Genomic DNA, 27993 nt, shown 5'->3' with positions numbered 1-27993 from the left:
CCATGTCCCGGGAACTTCCCTATTAAAGGGGCCCTCCAACACTATTCAACCCCCCATTTTTTACTTGCGGGTTGCGTAGACTGATGGCTGGGGATAATTTTAGCATAAGTTTAAGCACCGATATCAAATTATTTAGTATTTTAATCACGCGTTGAAGTTGCTACATCGCTGCTGACCGCATCAGCGCGTAGTGGCGCTTGCCAGAACTATAGCGGGCGGAAATGACGAAGATGGGCGCTGGCCTATGATTGGATAAACGTAACGTTAGAAGTAATAACGGCGTTGCATCAAAGTAGAGATTACTATTGTGTTTCGTTTTTCTTTTCTGTGCTTTTTCAATGAACTCCAAATAGCCGCCGTCGCAACAAAAAATATCACTACAACCACAAAGTACGACAGAGGCGCCGGTTGCCATTTCGCCTCTGGTTGCTCTGGCTTTCTTTTTTTTTTTGCCTGCGCCGGTCGGATGTCCATATGAAACGCTTGCCCCTCTTCCTTCTTTTTGCGTCTGTACGTTTGCGAGCTGCCTCTTTCCGCATGTGCGGTAGGCTCATGATTGTTGTTGAAACGGTGCAAGTAATCCTCTTCGTTGAATTGTTGTCGCTGCACACTTGTAACTCGTCGGGCTAGGGTGGCTAGTCGGGCTGCTCACCCAACAACCCGCGTAGGGGCGACCGTGTTTAACCGCCCATGCCGCTCCACGAATTCCCTTCTCAGAATGAGAAGAGGGAATGACATGGAATGTCGTTGTAAGGAACAGTAGACAAAGCCTCCCCAGCCTCGCTACGAAGCAGTAGCGCCCGCTCAAGTTCTGACAAGTCAGGAGGAACCACGTTTGTTACTATGGCAACGACGTCAACAATACGTTGGAAAGGAGAAGCAACAATGGTGTGCGAGCTTCCCCTACGTAAGAGCTTTCAGCCCATTTCATTGGAGCGCCATCCGACGTCACAGCAGAGAGTGAAATGTGGTCACGTGACCCCGCGAAAATCGAGTTGAGGGCAGGCATTTTTTTCTTGTATTTTGAATTTTCTAAATTGAATAACTACGTACTGCGTGCCGCTATCGCTGCCGTTCTTGCTGCACTAGTTCGTCCGTACTTCAGTCTACGCAATCCACGAGTAAAAAATGGGGGGTTGAAGAGTGTTAGAGGGCCCTTTTAAAACTCGTTTGTCGCCTCTCACCCTTTCTTTGACTGCTTCTGCGCATCTAACTAAATTTGAGTCCCCGGCGATTATCACGTGTTCCGACTTTTCTGCTGGACTCTCCCGCACCTGGCCACTGCCTCGGTTATTAGCGCGTGCCACTGCTGCTGTATTGTCCCCTCCCCTTCCCAAAACTACTTCGCGGAAGCTAGGTCCTGTGACCCTTGCACCTGTCTTTTCCAAACCTGTTTCCCCCTTCGCGTCTACCACTGTAGGGGTCGATGCCCCTCTGTTCCCGCTGTCGCTTGCTTCCTTGTTCGCCATGACTACCTTTGCTAACCCCTCCTCGGCTGACTTAAAGGGATACTGAACAAAATTTTCGCCGCCGAGATAAATGACTCATTTGAAAGATTGGGTGCTGAAATTTGTTGAAACAACCTTCATTTCAGCCAGAGACTAGCAGAAAATAATGAATTTAATGCATTTTTCGCGAATTGGCGCGTCTAGCGGCCGCGCCGCGAACTAGAGAGGAAGTGACGCGAAACTCCGCGGATAGTGACTCGCCAACCGTGCTCGCAGCAAAATCGCTTACCAATCGACATCGCAAGCCGCCACCCGCTGCCGCGCGTCTCTCTCAAAACGTGTTTTCACGGTCGGGAAGGTGTTCTCCGTGCGTGTTCTCAACCGGCAGCCAACGACGCCATTGCCGCGCTCTCGGCCGTATATTTGTTTTCTCAAGCGGAGCTTGCGCCCACGTCTACGAATTTGCCGTCTGTGTTGTGTGCTGCTACGCAATGTGAACGGTGAAGCACCTGACACAACGCAGAATGCCTCAACGCTGTTCTGCGCTAGGGTGTGCCCTGTCATACCTTTCCAACAGAGCCGAAGCTTCGAAGGATATGGATTCGCGCTGCGCGCCCATCGCAGCCAACGTGGGTGCCTTCAAAGCGTGACTTTTTGTGCTCCGAACACTTCGAGGATAGTGACTATGAGTTACTGTGTAAATTGCTGGTCCCGGCTGCCGACCCACGTTGGGCTACGGCGGCTCGTCTGGTTCGTCGTCCTTGCTGTCGCTTGACACAGCAGAACGGTCACACGCATATGGTTATATTTGGCGCATCCGTTTTGGAGGCCTGTCGAACTCGGATTCGCAATGACCGCTCGTGGAACCACTGTCACTCGCACCTTGCATCTTTGCGCTCACGCGACACGCTCGGTAGTTGTAGCGGTTTTTGAGGAATAAGCGCTATTTTGTTTCCTATGTGGGGAAAAGAGGACAAGGCTCAGCGCCCACCCTCGGTTCTTGAGAGGAGAGGTGGAGAAAGGGAAGTGGAAGGGCAGGAGAGAGCGTGCCGATTGCCCCCCTCTTGCTGGAGCACTCGACGTCACGTCCGCCGACAAGCGCAGTGGCATGCAGCCGCCGCGCTCTCACAATCCACTAAAAATACGGCCAACTGCTCGAAATTACGTGAAATAAACGCTGCGCACAGAAACAGTCGTGTCGTCCGAGTCGAATGTAAGTGTTTTCGTAGCTTTTTCAAATTTTTGTTCAGTATCCCTTTAAGCCTTTCCCCCATAGCCATCGTTTTTTCCCGCTCTGTCGCCAACGCATTTTCCAGCTCGGCGATTCTTACCATGAGCTCATTCTGGGCAGCCATCATTATTTCCATTTTCGCCTCTAACTCGCATTGCTCACACTTGGCGTCAGCTCCCTCTGTCTTCTCATCCGTACCAACCTCTATTTTCCATCCCATTCCGCACCCTGAACACTTTACGGTCTTTTTGACCATGGCTAGATCGTTCACACGGCGGATTAAATACACTTAAAACCAAATGATATCACTAAACTCCGCAAGTATGCTACACTGCAAATCACATGTGTACCTTTCAGCCACGTGGTGTCCGAACAAACAAATAATAATAAAAAAAACCCAGGCAACTGTCACACAGGAAACAGTACAAAGTTGTAAGCCCTATTAACCTTCAATCTAGTGGCTTATATACTCATATGTACTACGCGACGTGATGCCACCTAGCGTCGAGAAGAGAAAGCTAAGAAAAACAAACGTAAATGTTCTTTCTTTAGCCTTTTTCGTGTTCAAACCTATGAAAAAATTAACGTAGCTTACATTGAGCGCCTGGAAAAGCGCCTACTGGTGTACAGACGACCATACCGGCGAGATGCGAGCTACGCGAGCATTGCGCTGAGCCGCCATCTTGTTTGGACAGCAAAGTAGCCTGCGTCGTTTTTGTCTTTCTCGAAGCTGTCTATTTTGCCGGCTACGTGAGAATTGGAATGGGACTTAAGATGGCCGCTGTCCACTTAGCTGTCTATTTAGCCGTCTACGGTGAGTATTGGAACACACCCCATAAGCTCGTCCTGGCTTGGCTAGGCTTTTACCCTCTCACCTGTCTCTTTCCCACTCCTTGCTATACTATACTATACTATACATGGCTATGCTTGCCCTCTTTTTTTGTGTCCCTTTCATACTGTCTCTCTCTCTGTACTCGTTCTACCCTCTCCTTTCTCTCCTTCACCCTAGGTTCACTTTCCCACCCCCTTGCTATACTATACCATACAAGGCTATACCGCGCTGTGCTAGCGTGCCTGGATAGCCGAGTGGTCAGAACGCTCGCCTTCGGCTCGTGGGTACGCGGGTTCGAATCTCGTCTCGCTAAGAATTTTTTCGAGCCAAGAATCTCTCCCTGTCCCTCTCTCTATCCCCCTCTCTCTTATTCTGTACTCGTTCTCTCGGCCATCATAGTTAATGCATCCCACGCCGGACAAGTCGGCGCACGTGTTCTGGGAGCTAAGCGGAAGGGGACGATTAACGCGCGTGCAGGTTCATGATGATGATAACTTTCTATATACGACACACGGCAAACCTCGAGCATAACTGATCTGCTGTAATACACTTGACCCTACATTTCTGTAATTCTTTCCTCGTGTCGCTATACTTCATTTTCCTTAATTCTACCTTTATTTCACTCTTCTTTTGCTTATTTAGTTTGTTTCTTTATCTTCTTGTACTTTCTCTTCTAGTTTTTTTTTCTTCTCTCTCTCTCTCTTTTTTTCTTCATCGCCGTGTGAACATTCGTCGCATAGAAGAACGTCAACAAAGCATTCACTCGCGCTCAGCGCATATATAAGGGAGGGACTTCGCCCTGTTTACGCCGCAGATGGCGAGAAGAGGCCGCGACACCCGCGCACATACGTGCGTCACCGGTAGTGTTACGTGCGTCGCGAGTCTTCTCCGTGTACCGGAAGCCTTCCCAGACGTCAACGCGTGCCGTGGGCGGCATTATCGCGTCTAGCTCGGCATTCACCCTATACTATCAAGACACCTTAGTTGGACCGTTTACCGGCGTACCCCGTGAAGTTAACTTGAGCTGTGTAGTATAATAAACTTTGAAAGATGAAGCGTGCATTCACCCCCAACTGGTATCAGCCACTCGATCTTTCATAAGTGAGCGAACTCAAAAAACTCAAATAAGGCGCGTTAAGTAAGCTGTTTACTATGAATCCGCGTGTAGCAAGCAGATAAACGTGCGTACTCGTTGCCATTCAGGTATCACGGTACGTGTATACAGTCTCTGCCAAAAGTTATCGCGCCGCATTGCGCGTGACATGAGCTGTGACGTCGGGCTGCGTACCATGAGACACTCGTAGTGTTTTATTGCCGTATGTATAGTTTAGTCAGTTTTGGAGTGGTGCTGCCGACTTTTGGCCGAGTTGATAGCTGTACAAGAGGAAAACGACGTGAAAAGACAAAGAAAAAAAAAAGAATATTGAACAACGTGTCAGACGTGAATGAGCGAGTAAGCGGGGATGAGGGAGTGTGCGACATCTATTCTGACATCCCGGCATCAGAATAAATGTTAATACAATATATTTTTCACTGTGACTTTTCATTTATATCCTTAAACGAATACCCAGAAACCTGCTTATATATATATATATATATATATATATATATATATATATATATATATATATATATATATATACGCGTGCACGCAAATGAGCACATTGAGGGAATGAGGGAAACGCCTGCTGTGTGAATAGTAGCTGAATAGAGAATGTCGTTGAACGTTCGACTGTCGAGCAACGGCCCGGAATACGACGTCGAGACAAAGACAGCGAAGAGGCGGGAAACGGGCGCCGGCTGTGCTGACAGCTGAAGGTTTCTGATCGACGGCGCAGGTCGGCGTGGAAACGCGCGCGCGCGCGCCCGCAGTTCAGGAACACATGCGGGCCGGCGCTCCGTGCTCCATGCTGCACTCGAGACAAGGTTGGGAAGTCGCGGGTGCGGTTGTCACACGCGGCTCGGGCTTGCTTTGTCTGTTTTAGATTGTGTCATTGTATCTTCATTCTTCGCTGAAATTGCAGCGCTGCCCAGTTACATCAACGATTGGTTGCCGTCATTATATATATATATATATATATATATACGCACATAAGTCTTGTCTTGTAGAGGGTGCCCCGGCTAAGAGCTTAAAACTGTGTCGATAAACGACGTGACCAAATGTACGTTGCTGACTATTGCATGGAGTAAGTCGCACTATGTATTGCGTTCCGCTTAATTGCTTAACATTATTAATTAACCAAGTTTTGAAGCAACGAAGTTGGGTAAAAAATTAAATGCGAAGCATTCCTTAGCGAACCTTTGAGCGTTTCTATCTACGTATATATATATATATATATATATATATATATATATATATATATATATATATATATATATATATATATATATATATATATATATATATATATCCGCTTACGTCTGGGTGCCCTCATGATCGCCTCCTTAACTTGGTGTAGACCAAAATTGGCATGGGAGGGTAAGAGGATTTGACGAATGTGACTTTCGGTTCGTGACATGAAGAACGTGAAAATCCTGTCGCGTACGTCGTCAAACCCGTTCCTCCGGGCACGTGCGGCAAATACCCGTTTACCACGGGCCGCGGAGTACGGGTATGCGCCAAAGGTGATTGACAGTTTTTATCTACCCAGGAACGGCCAGAACAGACGTTGGTAATTTAAATGCGAGAGCGTTAAGTGAAACCGACATCGGCAGCGTTGACCCGACGAATGGAAAGAATAAAAATTAGGATCCCAGCAGGAGTCGAACCTAAACATTCTGCATGGCAGAATGCTTAGGTTTGATTCGACCACAGAACCACGCCAGGTCTATAAACTGGTTTGTAAAAACAGCCTATGTAGGTGTAATGTCGGTGCAACGTCAATGGTGGCTGTGGTGCTGCTTACCTAATTTTACGAGAAAGCAATGAACACTACATATGTATTCTTACGATACAGGCGTCATGTCAGATTAACGTCTGTAGTTCCAGTGTTGGCTCCGCTTTTATAGCAGTCTAATAAACATTACATTTGTACTCCTATGATTCAGCAAGCTATATTGAAGCATTGCTCGACCCCGGAGGTATGCATTAACGAAAGTTGCGCATGATATTCACATGATTGCACCGTAAAGTGCACTTAGTTTCGATAATGCTGACTTATGTACTCTAACGTGAGGGATGACGTTGCGTCGCAGCATAAGTTACCCTTTAAGACGTGCCTGGTAAGCCCACGATGTGTACACATCTACAACACTTACAAAAACACGTCGATCCACCTCGTAACGCCTGGCTCAAAGACATAAAATACAGCATATAGAAATGCTCATTGGCTGCTTCGCATGAAACAAATTCTCACAACGCGTGGGATCTGTTTTAATGAGGAAGTTGTAGATTGGTTTGCGAAACGTTGGATTAGACCGTTTCTAACGTTCTGTCTGTTAAGCATTCTTTTTCTGCTTACTACAGATTCCCGCGAAATACACATGTGACATACCATCACCTGACATGCCACGTGACATGCCAAGTGATTGAGAACGTCTAAGTAATTTAAATGCGTGTTTCATGAGAGCAAGGGTTTTCGCTTGTGCTCTCCTTAGCGTTACCTGAATGAACTGTCAATTTTTTTTTTCAGTTTTACTAGCGAATATGTTAATCGGACATACGCAGAATTCCGCAGTTGTTCTTCCCCGCTTACGTAATTTAACCCAACTGTAATAGTGGACGTCGTCCTATAAGCAAAAAAAAAAAAAAAGATGAAAGAAAGCAAACGAGCCGTTGTGGCTTTTCTTGCCACCGTCTCTTTCTGATCACATGTTATCCATTTGCAAGCCAATCCTCACCGCAGTGTTGGCTTGAGCGCGAACATGGTAGGCCGCGTTGTCTACGCTAAGCCAACAGTGGGGAAAAGCTTAATTAATAATTATTAGGGTTTTACGTCCCAAAACAACGATACGGTTATGAGGGACGCTGTAGGGCTCCGGAAATGTCGACCACTTTGGGTTCTTTAACGTGCACCTATAAGTATACACGGTCCTAAAGCATTTCACCTTCATCGAAATGCGAGCGCCGCGGGCGGGATTCGATCCCGCAACCTTCGGGTCAGCACTCGAGGTGGAGAAAAGCTTGCTTCCATTATATCGCACCTACTATTTCTTTTTAAAGTCTTATATACTTCTGGGACGCTGGATCTATACCACCTGGCGGCTATTTCTCTCCCTTCGCAAGTTATATTCTTCTTTCTTTTTACCGCTACGATATTAGTCAAAATTTATGTAAAACGTATTGAGCAATACAAGAATATTATCAACGTGCCTGAATACTCAGCGCGCAAATCCTATAAATGCAGCGTGTCTGCTCGTGCAATGTTTATGTTTGTGCACTGCGCCGGTCGCAGCTTTAATCACACGTAGGTATCTGCACAGGCTTTTTTGTCATAATGTAATTGTTGCATAAACCGAACATAACTGTGATCACTGGCACTATACTTTGTAGGTCAAGATTTCTAGCAATTTGAGTACTTCCTCCGTTAAACCTCTTTAGCGACAGGGTGACCATTTGAAAATGTAGGCCTCTCGCTGTTTGTTATGAATATCCTATGTTCCTTTGCATATATATACATATATACACACACACACACACACACATATATATATATATATATATATATATATATATATATATATATATATATATATATATATATATATATATATATATATATATATATATATATATATATATATATACTCTATTTACAGTAGAGAGATAGCTTAACGCCCTCCGGTAGTAATGTACTTAGTACCCTAAGTCTTCTTTTTTTTTCCCCCCTAGGAACACAAACACACGTTTTTTTTTGTTTTTTTGTTTTTTTCTTAAATCTCGATCTAGAGGAAGACGAATGAGTTCAACGGGCGTCCACAGGGGCCTCTTTGACACGGGTATCAGCAGTTTAAAATTCGTTAAACTGCTTCGTGAAAGCTTTGCTTCACATAAATTACAAGTTCTGCATGCTTCATATGCCTAATTTTTTTTTTTTTATCTAACGGGGCTTTTAGGCTATAGCACTTTTAGAAAGCTGTACGTTAAACGTGTCTTCATAAGTGACAGCGGCACACCACGTTTGGAGCATCATTTCTCGTTTTGGACTAACATGATTCTTGGGCGGGTTGGTCCATACTTAGCAAAGGTAAAGCAGCAAAAAAAAGAGAAAGAAAAAAGAAAAAAAGGAAAGACAGGACAGACACAGACACACAAGATTTCTTGTAACCACCTTTCGGTTGCTCTGATGCGTGTCATAAAAGGCCTTGCGTTCGAAGCAGTAAAATAGTTGCGAGTCAGCGCTGTATTGTGCTTCTTCCATTGTGTCCTGTCTTTATTTCGCTGCTTTATCTTTCTTAAAAGAGACACAAAATACAAAGGATTGAGTGGAACACCGGATTCATGGACGGTGCGGTCCTATGAATGAAGACTTCACTGTTTTCTAACTATGCGCTAAGGAAAACTAATTTAATCATATTACTCTAGCCTCCTTCCCTTAACAAAACAATAAGAGGGCCACGAGTCATCCTTGTCTTCAATAAACATTTATTCAGTCATCCTTCCAATTAGCTGTTTTTTTTTTATCTGCTAGAGCGAGGGCTTCTTTTTTTCTTTTTTGTTTTGGTTTATAGATCCCCCTTTTGTTTATATTCACTTCGTTTTAAAGGAGTACTGGCACGATCTTGAGGCACCGGGACATTTTTCGTTTCCTTGGTATGCACTGTTAACGCTCTCTACAAACTGTATAGTCGGACAACACGTATAAGTAGAACATCTTACTAATTAATTTTAAAGTTATATTGTCGCCCAGCATCTGCAAGCCACCTCCACCTCAATGGCCATTATCGCGACGAGTCAGCACAGTTCACTTGGTTTGCGAACTCTGCGTCTTGCATGCAACCTAAATCGCAGAAATCTCTGTCAGAATCGCCGTACGACTATTCGCTCATCGTTGCTGACGTGCGCCATGTGCGACTAACAGCAGATGACAGAGCTGCTGCACCTACAGTATATATACGTCGCGAGTTGCTGTCTCCCCGTGACGTCAGACTGTGTTTACGCATCACTGCGCAACCGCCCCTCTATATCGAAACCGGAAGTGTTTTTTTTTTTTTAAGATTGCGGTATTCAAATATATATTCAATGAATTCCTACGCACCATGACTCTCCTTTTAGGGCTCTCGACGCCAGCGTTTTTTATTTACAGTACAATCCGAAAATACTTAAAATTCGCGTCACTACTCCTTTAAGTCTGCTGTTGCTCTTAAGTGCCGGGACCGTTTTCCTCGACTTTATTTTTGACATTGCTTTCGCATTACAGGGAACGAGCCCTTGAATCGGGAGTTTCACTATATGCGCGCGCAGCCTTCCGTGTTGTTCGTGTCTTATATTAAGCTTGGAACGACAGTGTGGCGATTATAGTTGTTTGTCGGTTTATACGATCGTATATGTGGCGATTCGCTGTATTTTTGAAAGATACATGTACGGTTGATGTCAGGAGGAGATAGCAGTTAGCGCTATATAGGATAAGATTTCTCAGCAAAACAGCGACCGCCGCTTCTACACCGTGCGACGCGGTATTTACTCCCTCTTTTCGTTCTCGTAATGACGCTCGTTGTGACGTCACAAAATTGTCTCCGTAAATACCCGCCAAGGACGCGCGGCGTTCATCCCGTGTCCCACTTTCGTTGCTTCGGCCGTACGGTATATAACAGTAATGTTTAGTCTGTTGATACGATAAACTGCGAATGGAACGATACGGAGGAAATAAAAATGCAGCTGAAAGCGTCTAATGGTGATTGCCGCACTCAGTGCACATAGCATTGACGTGAGCGAAGCGTTCTTTAAAGTGCTTATCTGCATTTCGATTGAACGGCGACTCGACCGCATTTAGTCAGCGTTGTGAAAAACATGCTGAGCTGAACGAGTACCACCTTTCACGCATGGAGGACGTTCTTAATAATAATTGTTGGGTTTTTACGTCCCAAAACCACGATTATGAGGGCAGCCGTAGTGGAGGGCTCCGGAAATTTCGACCACCGGGGGTTCTTTAACGTGCACCTAAATCTAAGTACACGGGCCTCTGGAATTTCGCCTCCGTCGAAATGCGGCCGCCGCGGCCGGGGTTTGGTCTCGCGACCTTCGGGTCAGCAGTCGAGACCTTAACCACTATATAGACCACCGCGGCAGGTGCAGGACGTCCTTGTCGGTATGTTCTGTTCATCGCGCTTCGGTACTATAAAGGCCAGAGTCCGAATCCCGCTGGCGAAATACTTGAACAGCGTCAAAGAGCCCGTGTCGTGGAAAATGCCGGGTCGGTGGTTTCGTGCGTGGGCGATAAATCCCGATTGATTCAAAGAATGAAATTCGGGATTCGAGCTGAAACCGAACCCAGGCATTCTGCGTGGCAGCCATGTATTCCGCCTCGCTACGTTGCTTAAAACTGCTTCGGAAAGAGACCGAAGTGGTTTCTATTGGCTTCGGTAATACACTCGTCGTGTCGGGTGAAAAGTCACTTTAAAGGGACACTAAAGAGCAAAACGATTTTTCTCGCATTAGTCAAGTAGTCTTCCACGATACCAAAAACACCACGCTTTCTGCGCGAAGACGCTTAATAAGCGAGAAAACGCTCAAAAAGAAAATACAGGTGGCGACGCCACCTTGGAATTTCCGCACCATTTGCCGTGACGTCACATATTTTTGACGGCGCCTGCTTGGGCCTACGTAGTTCCTAATCGGTTAAATCGAAGTACATTGTCCTCTGAGGGGGCCAGAGACTTGACATAACGAGTTTGTGGAAATTTCGTCGAGCCAGTGGCGCCAAAATACGTTAAATGCTCTTTGAAGTCTTTTACGTCACGAATTACAAAGTTCGGCGCGAAATTTAAAAATGAAACTTTGAACTTGGTTTTCTCCTCTAATAATAAACCTATGGTGGTGAAATAAACTACACAACAGTTCTCCGAGCACACTTTATCAATCTAAACCAATTCATTGTTTCTCTTTAGTGTCCCTTTAACAGATGTAATATTGGGTGGCAGAAGTGTAGAATCGCACTATATATGTGTCACACCATGCGAACTTCGTAACGAGTTGGTGGTTGAAAGCTGCCATCCTATTACAAAGGGCTCAGCCGTAATTAATCGCCATCATCATCAAGGCACGTAATGGCTAAGACCGGTATACAAAGGCGAAGCGCAGAATAACGCTACGGCGTTCTACTGTCAAAGGCGAAGTTTGCGCTGCGCATATACGTCAATCGCGCTCGTATTTGTGTGTTTATATATATATATATATATATATGTATATATATATATATATATATATATATATATATATATATATATATATATATATATATATATGTGTGTGTGTGTGTGTGTGTGTGTGTGTGTGTGTGTGTGTGTGTGTGTGTGTGTGTGACGTCAGACTTGTTCACTCGGTTGGTTGGTCTGTCCACATGGCTTAAAGAAGTGGTATGCGAATTTATAAAAAATAAAGGTAAAAAAAAGACTGCCTTTCGTAAGCCAGGGCTGTGCGATGAGGAGAGATAAGGTATGTCACTTATCACGCATTGGAGTGAACCGGCTCGATGCGGTTGTCCTCGCGGCGCCGGCTGAGTTATCGTTCAGGAACGCGGGTCACTTCACGATGTACGCGTTCTCTCCGTACGTCCATAGTTCCGTCATCGACAGATTGCTAGCGGCACACGTGTAGCCGTCGCGGGTTCGAGTTAGGGTTTTCACCAGCCGGAACGGTTAATTTGTCAACGAAACGCGCTCATTCTCTTGCATCATATTCTAGGAGCGTAATACAGTCGGGCGAGTTGCTATGGTTCCATTTTGATGATTTGGTATGACGCAGCAATAACAGAGATGAAGAAACAACATGCAGAGACAAGCGCATACTCGAAAATGAAATTTTATTGAAAGGAAACACACAAAATGCATAAACAAAACACACACAAACACGTTGTGTTTTTCCTTTCAATGAAATTTCAGTTGAGAGTATGCGCTTGTCCCTTTATGTTCTTTCTTCGCCTCTGTTAGTGTTGCGTCACCAAATCATCAAAGTGTATCTGACTCGACGGACCCACTGCCCTGTAGAGCTTCGAAGGCCGCGTAAGGCAGTAACGAAGCTCTGTATAATTTCTCGCCTTTATAGCAACAATTAACATTGTTGCGTAGCATTGCGACGTGGTATTTCAATTAGTCGTATAATAATTAACCAATTCGAAAAGGAATACTTGCAACTATAAAACCGTCTCCCATTAATACGGCGTTTTAAGTAGCCGAAACTTTGGATTGGCCATGATGAGGGCATCACGAAAGGGAGGCGTACAAGTGTGTGATATGTAAGCATTCCAGAAAATAAAATTCCAGGAGGAAATAAAGTAGCTAATGTAAGCTCAGTGAACATATATTCTTCGAGTGTCTATATGTGTCACGTCGGTGGCAACGCTCAGTGTAATCAGAAAGCACCTGGTGGAAGGGACTCGCGGTGTACAAAGCATTAGGAAGGGACATTAAAGAGTGAAGCTATTTTTATGGTATTAGTAAATTACCGTTTCAAAAATACCGAAAGCAGCATTCTACTAGCCGCGAGAAGAGGCTTGGTAGGCGAGAGAGCTCGCGTAAAGAAAAATTTATATGTGGCGACACCGCCGGGAAGTTCGCGTACCATCTCGCCGTGAGGTCATAGATTTTGGCGTCTTCTGCTAAAGCTGCTGTGTGGTATCAGGTTCAATTCCCGGTAAAGGCGCTTAGTTTTCCATGGACGCGAAATGCAAGAACACCCGTGTGATTAGGGTTGGCTGCACATTGAAGAACGCCGGGCGTTTAAAGTTAATCCGGAGTCGACCTCCACTACCATCGTACCGTGGCTTTGGCCCTTAAAACACCATAATTACATTTAAAAGTGCTTTCACTGAGGCTAGTTGGTATGACACTCTGAAATGTAACGACGCTCTGCATAGATGAACAGAGACGAATGACACAATAATACAAAACGGACAAAACTTTTTGTGTTCTTGTGTCATTCGTCTCTGCGCATCTATGCAGCGCATCATTACGCTTCATAATTGCATCACTATTACTGCTTATGCTAGCCCCTATACTAAATTTCTAATCGGTAAAAATTAATTCCATATATATTCTAAAGGGAACCAGAGACTTAACATAGCAAGTTTCAGTAAGGTTTATCGAGCCAATTTGGCCCAAGTGCGAAAAGTAGACTTCGTGACGTCACACCACTGACGCAGCCTGGGGGAGTCAACCCCCCCCCCCCCCCTTAATTTTTTTTTAAAAATTTTCCATGTGTTTTGCATGCAAACGCACGTACGACCATACATAAAGTGTGGCTGACCCCCCCCCCCTCCTCTTCCGAAGAAAATTTCTGGCTACGCTGCTACGTCACACTGACTATCAGGTGCTAGTTTTTGGTCGCGAAATTCGAGAAGGTGACGCTTTGGGCTTATATTTCTCCGCTAACGATGAACCTTTTGATGACGAAATCAACGACGACAGATTCCTCAAGGAATAACTCGTCTAAGCTGATTGAGTGTTTCGCTTCAGAGTATGGCGTCGAAACGCTGCTGGGTTCGTGCATTTGGCGACCTTCGTGACTCACGGCAAAGCTTCAGCGGCAAGGCTGTGTCGCAACAGCGTGAACGCGTTTAGTATGCGTACACATCACAATAGGCACTTCATCGTCACTTTGTGCGTCGACAGGTGGACCCCAGGATGATTTTGCATTGTCCCTGCCGTAATGCGTCGTACGTTCGCCCTGGGTTTTCGGTGCGCTTTAGAAGGGAGAGGACAAAAACGTTACAAAGAACAGACAGTAAAGATTCTCTGCTACGTGCACAAGTTTCGCCAGAATTGCAAAGCAGCGACGTAGCTGTGATAGCGCGACTCTGCGAGGAAATGCGGCGCTGATGATCCATTCTCTCTCTCTCTTTATTCTTCTTTGTACCAAGTGCTTAGAGAGAGATGGCGGTAGACGCTGTCGAATCTGTACACGGTTCTATTGTTTCGTCTTTTCTTCTTCCTATGTCGCTCAAAGGGACACTAAAGAGAAACAATGAATAGATGCAGATCGATAAATTGTGCTCTGAGAACTCTAATGCCGTTAATTTCTCCATCATAGGTTTATATATAGAGGAGAAAATCAAGTTCAAAGTTTCATTTTTAAATTTTGCGCCGAAAAGTCCCCGCGTGACGTCACGGATTTCAAAGTGTATTTATCGTATTTTGGCGCCATTGGCTCAACAAAACTACCCCAAACTTGGTACGTTAGGTCTATGGCCCCCTCAAAGGACAATGTACTTCATTTTTGCCGATTAGGAACTACGTAGTCCCTAGTAGGCCTCATCAAAACATGTGACGTCACGGCGAATGGTGCGGAAACTTCAAGGTGGTGTCGCCATCCACATTTTGTTTTTGCGTGTTTTCTCGCTTACTAATCGTCTTCTCGCAGCAAGTGTGGTGTTTTTGGTATCGTGAAAGAGTACTTTACTAATATGAGAAAAATCGTTTTGCTCTTTGGTGCCCCTTTAACGCCGAGTTCTTGTACGTGTTCTCGTGTAATTTGCTGCCTTGAAATGTTTTCTCGGGACTTACGTACATGCGACTGAGACAAATGACTGCATAAGAACAGTCGAACTATAGTGACCTGCTGCGCGAGCAGCACGTCACTATAGTTCGACTGTTCGAACGAACTCGGATCGAACGCGGGACCAACGCCTACACTCTTAAAAAAAAGGTAGTAATACTTGCTAACTTTGGGGTTGTAACGGCTTGTCACATATGTTACAACCCTGTTAGTAAGCGCAGTTAGTAACGGCAAGGGTGGTAACTGCTACTACCTTTGCCGTTACTAACAGCAATTAGTGACTGTTACTACCCTAGCCGTTACTAACCATAGGTAGTAAAGTAAAGGTTGTAAAAAAAAGTAGTAAGTGACACTAACGTGTTCATTTTGCCACATTATTAACAGTGATCAAATTCATAATGCCACACTACGAAACAACATCGGCTAATCTTGCGTGAAGTGTCATGAACTATAAGAATACAGAGACTCAACAACAAGTTCACTACGCGCCAGTACTTACTAAGCGACTCCCGGGGTATTTATAGCCCCTACATTGGAGATGCACGACTGGTACCGGTGAGCACCTGTGTTTCACGATGAATTATCAAAAAATGTGACCCTAAAGAACCCCACCCTACTGCCGGATTATGTGCGCTTGGGGACGTAGCACAAGACTTTTAATCAACCGTATTAAAAGAAACAATATATCATGTCTATTTGCTATAAAACTGGCGCAAAAAAGCATTATGTACAGCGGCGGAGACAAGGTACTAAGCCCACTAACATAGCCTCAGTGCATTTCAATGAATTCATGTGCTAGTACATAGACAGTAAAAAGCTAATAATAATCGTTCCTAAGGTTTCACGTGCCAAAACCACTATGATTGAGACGCGCCGTATAGTGAGGGACTCCGGATTAATTTTAACCACCTGTGGTTCTTTCACATCCGCCTGTCATGCTGGCTTGTTGGGATTTATATTGTGTACTAAAACGCATATAGCACTTGCTTACACTTCATTAACTTTTGCTACTGCGTTTTCAGAATAGGAGAATGATGCTTAGAAATCGCGGTTGCGTAATTTTAAAAAGAAAATTTATATTTTTTGCTTAAATCATGGACATTTTCTTCACCAGTTTTCTATTTAAAATGATGTGTCGAGACGATTCCAGTTATAAGTTAACACAATAGGTATTAACTACAGTTTTAGATTAAGTATAGTTAACGGCCAGGTAGGAAAAAGGTAGTAACGGTCCATGAAAGTTAGTAACGGCTGCAGTTACTACCTATTTGCTTGCAGTTACTAACGTAGGTAGTAAACAGGTAGGAAAAAGTTAGCAACGGTTGCAGGTAGTAACTGTTTACTAACGTAGGTAGTAAAGAGGTAGCAAAAGGTTAGTAACGGTCCAAGAAAGTTAGTAACCGCTGCAGTTACTACCCATTTGCTTGCAGTTACAACCTTTTTACTAACTTTTTTTAAAGAGTGTATCCCGGCCGATCTGTACAAAGAAAAAACGCCAGGCCTGCGTGGAACACGCAGCACAGTCACAGCGAAAGCTCGTGGAGCGGCCTTTCTGGAGCCCGTTGTAAGCTCCCTTGGAGCAACTACTGCAAGTACACTTGTGAGATACCCACTACATCATAAATGAATATAATTTTGCGAAATAGGGCAGTACCCCCCATGCCGTTATTCAACATTCTGTAGAGAAGTGAGGTACCCACTGCGCGTCTGTAAGGCACTATACGTACACTTTGTTGATGCTATGGCTGACGGCGACGAAGAATTGTGGCTGAGCCCTTTGTAATCGGTGGGAAGCTTTCAACCACTTAGTTGTAACCCAATTCGCATTTTGTGACGTCTGGTTGTTATTTTAGTCTTCTACCACGCAATATTACATTTGTTAACGTGATTCCTTGCCGGACATCACAGCTGCACAGGGTCTTCTCGCGAAGGAGTTTCAAGCACCGGCGTGGCTCTGTGTTAGAATACTCGACTACCATGCAGAGCCCCTGGGTTCAAATCCCACTCTATCCTGGATATTTTTTAGGGGCGAAGCTCCTTAAGGCGGCACCCGTTCGTCCCTCGTAGTCGTAGTAGTGCTTAACCAGTCGTAACGCTAGTACCAGATCTTGACCTCCAAGGTGGTGCCGGTGGGAGATTTTTCCTGTGCGTTGTTGAACAATAAAAAATTCGCAGCGTGCCCGTTAACTAAAAGCCGAATTCTTCTGTCTCTCATTCCCCATTAGCAGCCATTGGCATGTTCCAGTAGGAAACGTTAGTAGAAGTAGAAGTGTAAGTGTTAGCTAAAAGCCGACTTCTTCTGTCTCTCATTCCCATTAGCAGCCATTGTTTACCTCCAAGGTAGTGCCTGGTGAGATTTCTCCTGTGCATGATTAAACAATAAAAATTTTGTTCAAAACGCCGTTGATTGATGAAATAAACCAACGAAAGACGCCAGATGTTTTCTAAAAGCAAAACGAAAGAACGCCAGATGTTTCTAAAGCAAAACGAAAAGACGCCAGCTGCTTAACGAAAGACGCCAGATGTTTTCTAAAGCAATGGTTTTCTAAACAATGAAAATTCACAGCGTACATGTAAAATTAAAGTGAGCTGCAAGTCGTCATAACTCATCGAACCTTTAGTATAAACGCGCCCGATCTCACGTCGGTGATGATGTACTGGGCAGAATTCACGGAAGATTCACGGTTTACCGATGAACCTCCGCAGCTTCGCCCACTCATCATCATTCACTCCGTGGATATGCTGTGATTTTTCCCAATGTGCGCGATAGCGGTTACGGACACCAGCGGCGGCGGCGGCGGACAACTACGCCACCAGAAGCGGCCGTTGTTTTGATCTCATAAGAGCATTCACTGTAAAAGCACAGGGAACAAACAACAACATGCGTAGCGCTGGTAATCAACTGGTTGTTTATTGGACGTGCAGCGGGAAACAAGTTATTTGCATGTGTTGTTCGTTATGCTGATCTTTTCGGTTTTGTTCTCTTTGATTACAAGTGTCTTAGTTTGCACGCGTGATAGATGCACGTTGCGTATATAGTGGACGTTCAATTACAAGCCACAAGAGTATGGCTGTTTTTGCGCAATGAAGTAACGAGGGAAGGGATCCAGGGGATCCCTTCCCTCGTTATTTCATTGCGCAAATTCCCTCGTTATTTCATTGCGCAAAAACAGCCATACCCTTGTGGCTTGTAATTGAACATGAACCGACTAGCCCAGCAACGTGTACTTCTAAGTTTACGGCCTGCCGTATGTATAGCTCTTGTTTCTCACGGTGTCTGATGCACTAGCACGTCGCCTTATAGTTATTCTTGTGACTTCGACTGCTTTCTTTGCTTGCCGCCTTTTCATTACGTGTATATTTCCGTTCGTTCAATAAAGAAACGTATACGTGAGTTTATAGTCTGCGGCAGCATTGTTGTGCCCATATCAGTCCTCGTTTAACGCGATGTTCTTCCACCAAAAGCCTCCTTACTGACCTTTTCTGCATTTCAAGGAAAGCCAACCGTGACTTTTCGCTATATTTTGTTTTGTATTTATTGTCTCTTTCCTCAAACGATCGTTAAAAAAAAAATCGAACCCCTCAAATACCATTTTCACATAGGCAGCATGAGGACGGTCTGGATCAGAGGGCGAACGCCTACTGCTTGTTCTTACAAGCTTGTATTCACGTACACTAATTCTTCAATAAAGTTTATTCTCTCGCTATACTGTTGAGTCAGAACGTAGTTGCGAAGGTCGTGGGTTCGGTTCTCACCAAAACAAGTAGCTTTTTTTTTTCGTTCACGTTTATTTCGCGTTAGCTTATCATTTCTACTGCTGGGTTTAACAGATCAAAATAACTTCTACACTCTGCTTGACTGATTGGCTCTCGCCTTCTAATGGTTATGAATAACGCAAGTCGGGCACCTCGGCTCCCCTTCTTCTCGTCCTATACATAGCGAGGCTTTCGATTCCTGCAGGTTTACTAAGCGGCTCCGGGTAACATACGGGAATTTATTGGTCAGATGCCTGCTTATGAAGTTCGCGCACTACATACGTGATGTCATTGGTAAAAAAAGGGGGGGGGGGGCAATCTTCCACATCCGCCACCATCCCGCACTGACCACTTCGCGGGCCTCGCATATTTTTGTGAACGTTCGCGTACACGCCTCTAAGACAAGACCAAGCATTTAGGGTAAAATAATTCTGGGCTTACCACAAACACCGCACGCACCTACGCATACTTTGTTTCGATCGTACGCTTCACCACATGCACCCTAACCTTTAGATTCCGTTGTGCCCAATTTTATTGCTTATTCTGACGCATATAGCTTTCTGAAGCACTGGAGAAAAGTATGTGACATGTCCTTCATGTGGACGGCGTCGTTCTGACCATTGTGAACAAAATTGAACACATATTACAGCTTACGGCGGCGCCTCGAAGTGTGAATAATTTTGTATTGATATTTCGCATATGCACACGTCAAGAACCTCATGCACAAGGATCCACCAGCTTTTCCGTGTCATTATGCGACACTTCATTCGTATAAAACTTCAGTGCGGTATTTCGGTCTGGTTCACCGTGAATCCGAGTCGTAATGGAAATATATTAACGCGCCGTCTTTTAAAAGTCGGTCAAGGTGACGGCACATCCGGTGCGCACAAAGCCGCATGTTGTTGCAAGCGAGACGAACAATCACTCGTTTGGCATTGCGTTGACCGTGACACATTTTACTGTGCAAATGTAACGCCGAGCCCGAAATCGGGTCAATAATAGTTACCAGCTTTACGGACCTGTTTTCTTTGACACTGTGCGTCAACATGAGACTTCAAAACACACACAGATAAATGGCCGAAGCACTCGATACACCAACGAAAATCGCCCGGAAACTTTACATTTATAGGCTTCTGTAACAAGTACCCTGTTATCCGCCTCGGTGGTCTAGTCGTTATGGTGCTCGACTGCTGACCCGAAGGTCGCGAGATCGAATCCCGGCCGTATTTTCGATGGAGGAGAAAATGCTTGAGGCCCGTGTACGTACATTTAGGTGCACGTTGAAAGAACCCCAAGTGGGCGAAATTTCCGGAGCCCTCCACTACGGCGTCCCTCATAATCATACCGTGGTTGTGGGACGTTAAACCCGCAACACTTGTCCTGTAATGCGCAATACTTCGCCGTCGGAGATGGTAATCGATGAGCGAGTGCTAGTGGGGTCTTTACGCGGGAAGGTACGTGTGGATTTCACGAACAGGGATAACTTGATGGCGCCGACCCATCCACGTAAGTCCCCTCATAAATCATATGCTGGAATAATACCCCTTTCACACGGCAAATATAATTTCGTTTTCATCGAATGATATTATGTGCACTTTAATGTAACTTTTCCTGCGTGCTGTAACACGACGAAAACAAACGTCATTTGAATGTGATGACCGTGACCATAGGTTCCTGTGGCTTCTACGACCGCTGGGAGAGAAGAGGTAACAATGCTTGCATTTGCCACATATATATCCCTGAAATAATTGCTTTAACAGGAGAAAGTTGCTCTGTAATATATACATGGCCATTTTACACAGTTTTTCTGAGCTGTACAAGCCAAGTAAAGCTACGTCAAGCCAAGAATAGCCAAAGGAAGATGACATGACTGACGAGACGTTATTTATGTAATTAATTAATCATTAATCGACTAACGCGAATAACGTCATTGTTCAGAGCATTGAAACATCTGCACCGGCCGGAAAATAGGCGCACAAAAGTGCATCACTGTTTGCTCACTAACTTTACAGGGTCCAAATATATATCCAAGAACTCCTTCGTTAGGGCTAGGCCTAAACTTTGCTTGTGTAGCGGGCAGGCGGGGCTTTTGAACTTCGAAACAGCTCTGCATAAGGCATTTGTGTCACGTTGTAGGATATGCATGTCGCGCGGAAAAAAGGAAAACTGTGATATTCCATCTTTCATTCTGTTGACTTTCGCTGACAAGCCTGCAAGGTTTAAAGTCAGGCAAAGACAGTGACACAGCCATAGGCGTGCGCAGAGGGAAGGCAGCCCTCCCCCCTAGTCACCTAAGAACAGGGGGGCGCAAAGTCTACCCCATGCATTGAGTTAATAGGGAGGGGGGCGCCGCGATGAACCTTCGCCTCCCCTGCAGGAACCCTGCGCATGCCTATGGACACAACTACAGTGCAACACATGCCTGGTGCAGCACTTGAGGTGTGTCGCGTACATGTCCATAACTGTGCTGAAGATACGTACACCAGGAACTCGCGCAGCTCATCGTTGCCGTATACAAGACATGGTTTACACCAAACAATGCCACCTCTGAGAGGTCAAGGTACGCCGCTACAAGAATGAACCATCTTTATTTGTGCAAAAGTGTGGCCAGAGGTTACAGCCACAGGGATAAAACTGATCGTTGAAAACCTCTCGAGGGAAAACACACTTTTGTACCTTGTGGTATTAGCGACAAACGCATATTTAAGTAAGGCCCAAGGAGAGAAACAAGGGCTGTGTATATACAAAACCATTCCCACTCTTGCAAAAAAAATGAAAAAATCATGCAGAAAGAGCTTTGCTGAGAGTGCTCATTAAATCAGTGTCGTAGTGATGAGCACAACATCGTCTCAGAGTCACAATGCATTCAGGGAGGTAGACGCAACACCTTGTCAACTAGCCACGACACTGCACTGCGTAAAAAAATGCAAGTCGGGAATTGACAAGGAATTTTCACACAATCTCTGCACGAGTCAAAAGTCAACTCGAAACAGCTTGATAGCTTTGACAGTGTGTCATAAGCATTCAAAACAACCTGTAACTCAAGTCACTTATTGCTACAAGTCGCACGAAGATTTAGTACTGCTGACAGCTGTGTCTGGCAAGCACAAAAGCGTGCATAGTCCAGTGTCCTCATATTCCTATTCATGCATTATGTACAGCCACTGTTTTTATCGAGCAAGTTGAACAGCATTTGCATGTTTGGAGTCTGCTTGCACGCACACACACCACACACACATTCAGTCCACTTCAAACAACTGCACAATTCAGAATATGGAAGATATGTCCCTGTTTCACGATTTCTGCAAGAGATCACAAAATTTGTATAGCTATTTACAACGTGGAAGTCGCATATTCTCTGCCAACCAATGCACGCTTGCAACAGTGGATCCCATTTAACTTCCACTAAAGTGAGGAAAAATAGTGCTTCAGAGCATTTTGTTACCTGTGCAATATATCAATATGTAACTTGCACTTGCAAAGCTTTAGAGAAGACAATGGAAAGATGAAAGGCTGGCAGGAGGGACAGGGAAGACATTGTGGCACATTAGAGATGTTCACTTAATTGCGTTTTTACATTTCATTCAGCTGCAGAGCGAGGACCTAAGGCAGCTACACATAGTGTTTCACTTGGATGTGACAGTCCTGTACAATTTGCGCAGGTAACAATGTGCCTCTTAACAGTTTCAGAGCTAGGGTACACTTTTCACTTCGGCTGGCGACATTCTGTGGCTGGAAAGTTACATAACACTGCCAGACGTGGCAAACTTGGAATGTACGTAACATTCCTGGCATCAATGGCACTTCTACCTAAAGTTTCGAAAGATCGTGCTGCACATCATCTCTTGAAATATACATAAATGTTGCTAATTCATTGATCAAGGGACAGTTCCGCTCCTTGACAGGATTTGCAGAATCACCAGTATCAACAAGGGCATGGACAAGATTGCAGCAAGCATTGAGCAAGCAAAATGCGTGCAGTCCGATACTGGCTAAACATTCTCTGAAGATAAAACATCTTGTGTGTAATGGCAGAAAGCCAGTATTTCTGCATATTTTCTGGATTCCTATGCAGTGCTTGGTGTAATCGCTCAGCACTTGTGGTTTTACCAGGCAAGCTGAAGGCTTACTAGTTAATCAGTCACTGTGTACACTATACAACAAAGCCCAAGGAGGCTCTTTCAGCATGGCTGAGGAAACATTCTTTGGTGCAAGCAACTACTAGTCCTGGTGACCTTTCGCATTGTGCATCACAGGTTCATTTCTGTCTTGTTTTTTTCTCAGTGTAGCCAGTCTATTTGCCTGGCCAAAGAACAGATCCTTGCCTTCGCTGGATGATGTGGCTTTGGGGCTAGCTGGCATGGCCCTACCGACGTGTTTGGCACTGTCGAACAGACAGCTTGCAGGTCTGTCATTGCTCGGGGTGCAAACCGCTGTCCTTGGACTGTTCCCACATATCCCGCTGGTCGGCATGTGCGGTGGGCAAGCACTATCCTCAAAGTGCTCCTTGCGGAAACAGTGCCGCGTCTCGCCGAAGGAGTAGACAGGGCTGCTCCCTCCTGGACAGCTTTTCTTTGCAGAGCTGGGAAACCCATCAGCACTTAACCAGTCAATGTCACTCACTGAAGGGCCGTTTGGACGTCTTTCGGGAGACCGTGACGGCTCAGAGAGGGTCCTTTTTCGTTTCTGGTAGTGGCGCTTGCGAAAGCACAGGCTCAGCCGCTGTGTCTGCTCAGAGGTGCGTGGCCGCAAACTTCGTTCCGAGGCCTTCAAAGGCTCGTTGAATGTCACTTGGCTATCCGGCGCCCTGCGCTGACTTGGGAACGTCAAGCTTCCGATGGGAGGAAATAGCTTTCGTACCACCGCCAACTGCTCTGGAGTGATTGGCGATTCACCCGGCGAGAGGGCAGCCTCGGATTTCAGACTTGCCTTGTGGAACTTTTCTGCAAAGACGGCATCCTCTGGCGACTTGGACTGCGTGAACCTGTCAGTGATTATGTGCTCCTCACGCGCTCGTGGGCTTGTTCGCCAAGGGTTGCCACTCTGAGACGAGCAAGGGTCGTGGATCGTGCTTGTCCTCACAGGAGTCCAGATGGGGTACTTTGAGGGAAGCTGAGTGTGGGGCGAGGGCTGACAATTACTTAGGTCAGACGTGCTTGACCTGAGTGGGCTTTCCTTGTTGCAGAGGTACTTGGTGTTATCATAAATCTTTGGTGATCCCGGGATGAAGGGGATGTAGAGAGAGTTTGTACCATCCGCATCTCTATTGATTGGTATAAGGCCCAAGCCATAAAAGAAATCAAAGAAGTCTGAAGATCTGTTTTCTTCAATCCTCCTGTGCATTTCTTTAATACGATACCGGGTACGAAACACCTTTATCGGTTGCCTCTTTGGTCTCGTATTTTTCGTGGGCAGCTTCTTCACCTTCTGCACGGACTGTTTTGAAGGTGAGCTAGCTTTGTCGGCAGGCTTTTTGGCACGATTGACTGTTTCTTTAGCTTTCTTTAAGCTTTTACTGACTACCTTGTTTATGGTCATTACTTTTTTCTCAGGCTTTATGTTCTTTTCTTTCTCGATTTTCATTTTTTTTGCTACAACCACATTGTGTTCAGCCTTTGAGCACTGTTTGCCTTTGCTTGCCTTCACAACCTTGTCAGATTTCCTGACTACTTTTTGTTTGTGCTTTAAACTTTTTGCTTCTTTTCGGACCTTCTTTTTCAAAGTGACGGTATTTTTCAGCTTTCCTAACTTCTGCTTCTGGCTGGCTTTCTTTAAAAGACACTTTTTGTACTTTGCCACGATAGCTGCACTTTTGGCCCTCTGTGTTTTCGTTTTTTTGACAGGCGGCAGTTTTGACTTTGTGTTCGGGCCCCTTTTCGCCGCGGCAGCCAATTTCGTTTTTGTTTTATTGGCAGCCTTCTTTACCTTGGTCAGAACGGTCTTTTTCAGTTCGCTGCCCGTCTTTGTCGCCTTCTTCGTCGGTTTGTTTTTCGACAAGGCCTTGGTCACCTTACCGTCGCTGCCTTTGGAAGCCTTTGACGACACCGCCTTCGACTTCAGCTTCGCCTTGGTGTGCGCCGTGGTCGGAGCCTTTCGCTTCGCCGTGGTCGGAGAAGTCGTCTTACCGGCCTTGGATGACAGTTGACCCATGGCGCGCTTGACGAGGGACCGTGCAGCGTTGTGCTTGGCCGGCGGCAACCCTTTGGCGCAACGCGAACCACACGACGCGGCCGGAGGCACTCCCTTCTTGCGCGCTGCCGCCGAACCGGCACTGTTGTTGGCGGGAGACGCGGTGCCCGCGTGCTTGGGCAGCCTCTCGCACTTGCCGACGAGCTTGCGCTCACGCACGAAACGCGCCACCCAGTCGATTGACAGCTTGAGGCCGCGCACTCCGTGCACTTTCTTCAGCTGCGCCGCGTGCGCGAGCAGATCGCGGTACCTGGCCTTGACTCCGCGCTGCTGACAGTCCTGCACGTAGCGTTCCAAGCAAGCCTCGAACAGGGCCCGGGTTTCGGCCGCGCGATTCGGGGTCTTTCGGACGCCGTTGCTTCCGCCCTGGGACGAGAGGGCGCGCAGCCGGTGTTCCTCCTTGATCCAGTTCCTCACCGAACACTCGCTGACGCCGAACATTTTGGCCGCCTTGTATTTGTTCCGCACTTGGTCGTAGTACGCGAGCACCTTAAGCTTGAGACTGACATCGAATCGCTTCGCGCTGGCGTCGCGACCCATCGTCGTGTCGCCGTGCACGGGGCAGACCCGCGACAGGAAAGGCTTTCGAAACGAGAAAGAAAACTCCGACTCGGTGGGAGCTGATGGTCAGCCCTGCCGCGGACAATGTGCGACGATGATGCACTTACCGCCTTTCGGCGAAATCACAATGGCTGCTTGCGAGCCCCAGCCAGAGAGGGCGCCACTTACAAATGGCGCGCTCTGCTTGCTGCGGCTTGCCCGCAGCAGCCAGGGCGGCGGATGTTCCCTTGCGCTGCTGGGGCCGGTGGTGCTCGGGATATTCGTGTGCCTGCCTGCGTAGCGGGGCCGGCTCTCTTTTTGGCCCGTTCTTCGGGGCCGGTATCCTCGCTCTTTTTGTGTCGCCGTTCGTGGCTGCGGCGTTGGTCGCTGGAGGCGGCGGTGCTACGCGTTGGTACGGCGGCTTTGGCTCGGCGTGTGACGCAGAAGCCTAGGGGGAAGTTGGCGGGCGATCGCGTCACCGCTGGGTAGTTGACGCTTCGTGTTCCTCGGGGTCGAGCGAACCGCACCGCTTTACGACGACGGCCGCGCCAGTGCGCGCCGCGATCATCTCGCGCAAAAAGTTTCCCGCGACTGCGCCGCCACGGCAGCCCGATCGATGCAGTTGATGAAACGAGCTTCCAAAAACCTGCCGAGGCTAAAGAATAATACAATGTAGTCGCCGCTAGCGTATGCTGCTACCTTCTCTGGTCACCCCTAGTGCCGTTTTCCTTCTCTCTCTCTTCCTCTCGCTCTGTCTTTGCCGTCACACGTGTTGAGTGCGCAAATGGCGGCTGGTGCGTGCGGTGCAGACGATCCAGAATTTACTGCATCTTCCGTCAGTATATGAGAACACGAAAACCCATATCACGGCCGAAACTACTCTCGAGCGGTACCACCTGCGACAGAATTCTACTCTTTAAATATAGAGAGCATTGGTATAGGGATTCCAAAGCGCTAAGGGAGCCTCCCTAACGTGAAAAACCAGCCGGCGAACAAAAGAACAGCCCCCTATATCGTTTGGTGCCCTTACACTAATAATCTCTCATATCGATAAGACTGTTTGTTCTGCAAACAGGAACACTAATTTCTGGAGCGTGGAAGACAGCTGCGACATGGATAAGAGGGTCAGTAAAAATGATAATAGACAGCTTCCGCGGCGGCTGCATTTTCGATGGAGGCGAGAATGTTGGAGGCCCGTGTACTTAGATTTAGGTGCACGTTAAAGAAACCCAGGTGGTCGAAATTTCCGGAGCCCTCCACTACGGCGTCCCTCATAATCATATCGTGGTTGTGGGACGTTAAACCCTAGATTATTATTATTATTATTATTATTATTATTATTATTATTATTATTATTATTATTATTATTATTATTATTATTATTATTATTATTATTATTATTATTATTATCGACAACTCTAGTCGGTCGTCCGGAGAGCTGCTGTGGACGCCCAACTATGCATCCACGCGTGTCTATCGGAGCTGCAATTGGGGAAATCGTGTCGTGAAAGAATGTAAACAGGCAAATAGGTATAATTTAATCTTCTAAATCGACCAAGAAGACAAGAATGCTGAGCAACGACTGCGATCATTTTATTGTCTTATCATATAGCCCCAGCCTGACAAAGCATCACATGTGCGCGTGAGAGAATCGATATTTTATCAGTGGAGGAATGAAGCATCATGACTCATCCGTCACGACAGCCGATAACCAGTGTTATCTGATCAGAGCACACAGCACTATCGTACAACAAAAGCTGCGCCGAGTATTCGCTGCAAGGACGGAGATCGAGAAACTGCAGGCATGTTGCGAATACATTTTTCTGAATACATTTTTGTGTTTACGTTGGCCTCAGTTCAGGAAGCGAGGGCTCTCATTGAATTAGCCTCGCTAGAGTACGTGGTCAGTTTGCCCTCGCTGAGCGCATGAGCCAGAATGCTTCGAACAATTGGAATAGATAAACATGCTGGTCATATTTCTCAATGTTTGATCATTATCTTCATCAAGCATCGCTGATAAGGTACGACATCCCCTACACCTCGCGGTTTAATCGATACAACTGAACCATAGCGCATAATGTCGATGGTCAGGTTAAAAGAAGAAGGAAAAAAAAGTACGTCTTGGCAGTCGGTCGGTGCTCCCTCGTTACGGGAAAAAAAAAAACAGCTTGCACAACTCTGGCGGACAAAAAAATGGACGACCAGCTTCTTTTGCACAAATAGGCGCTGCCCGCTAGATTTCCTGTAAAGAAAAAAAGAGAGAGAGAGAGAACTCGCTTGACTAGTGTGTGCGCGCACGTGAGTCTGTGTGAACAGCGAACGCATCGTGCCGTGTCGAATTTAGGGA

General features: G+C 46.1%; 2 protein-coding genes across 2 annotated transcripts in view; one reads left to right on the top strand and one right to left on the bottom strand.

Moving 5' to 3' along the window:
• Positions 1 to 27993, top strand: part of LOC119396681 (centrosomal protein of 97 kDa) — a 140121-nt gene that overhangs the window by 84018 nt on the left and 28110 nt on the right. The window lies entirely within an intron of this gene.
• Positions 21487 to 26294, bottom strand: LOC119396682 (uncharacterized). The gene has a single exon (XM_049417190.1). The coding sequence runs from the start codon at positions 25644 to 25646 to the stop codon at positions 23139 to 23141; it is 2508 nt and encodes an 835-aa protein (XP_049273147.1). The 5' UTR covers positions 25647 to 26294; the 3' UTR covers positions 21487 to 23138.

This window comes from Rhipicephalus sanguineus, chromosome 6 (assembly GCF_013339695.2).
Source record: "Rhipicephalus sanguineus isolate Rsan-2018 chromosome 6, BIME_Rsan_1.4, whole genome shotgun sequence".
Lineage (NCBI taxonomy): Eukaryota > Metazoa > Arthropoda > Arachnida > Ixodida > Ixodidae > Rhipicephalus > Rhipicephalus sanguineus.
Note: the sequence above shows the minus strand (reverse complement) of the source record. Positions and strands in the feature narration are given on the sequence as shown.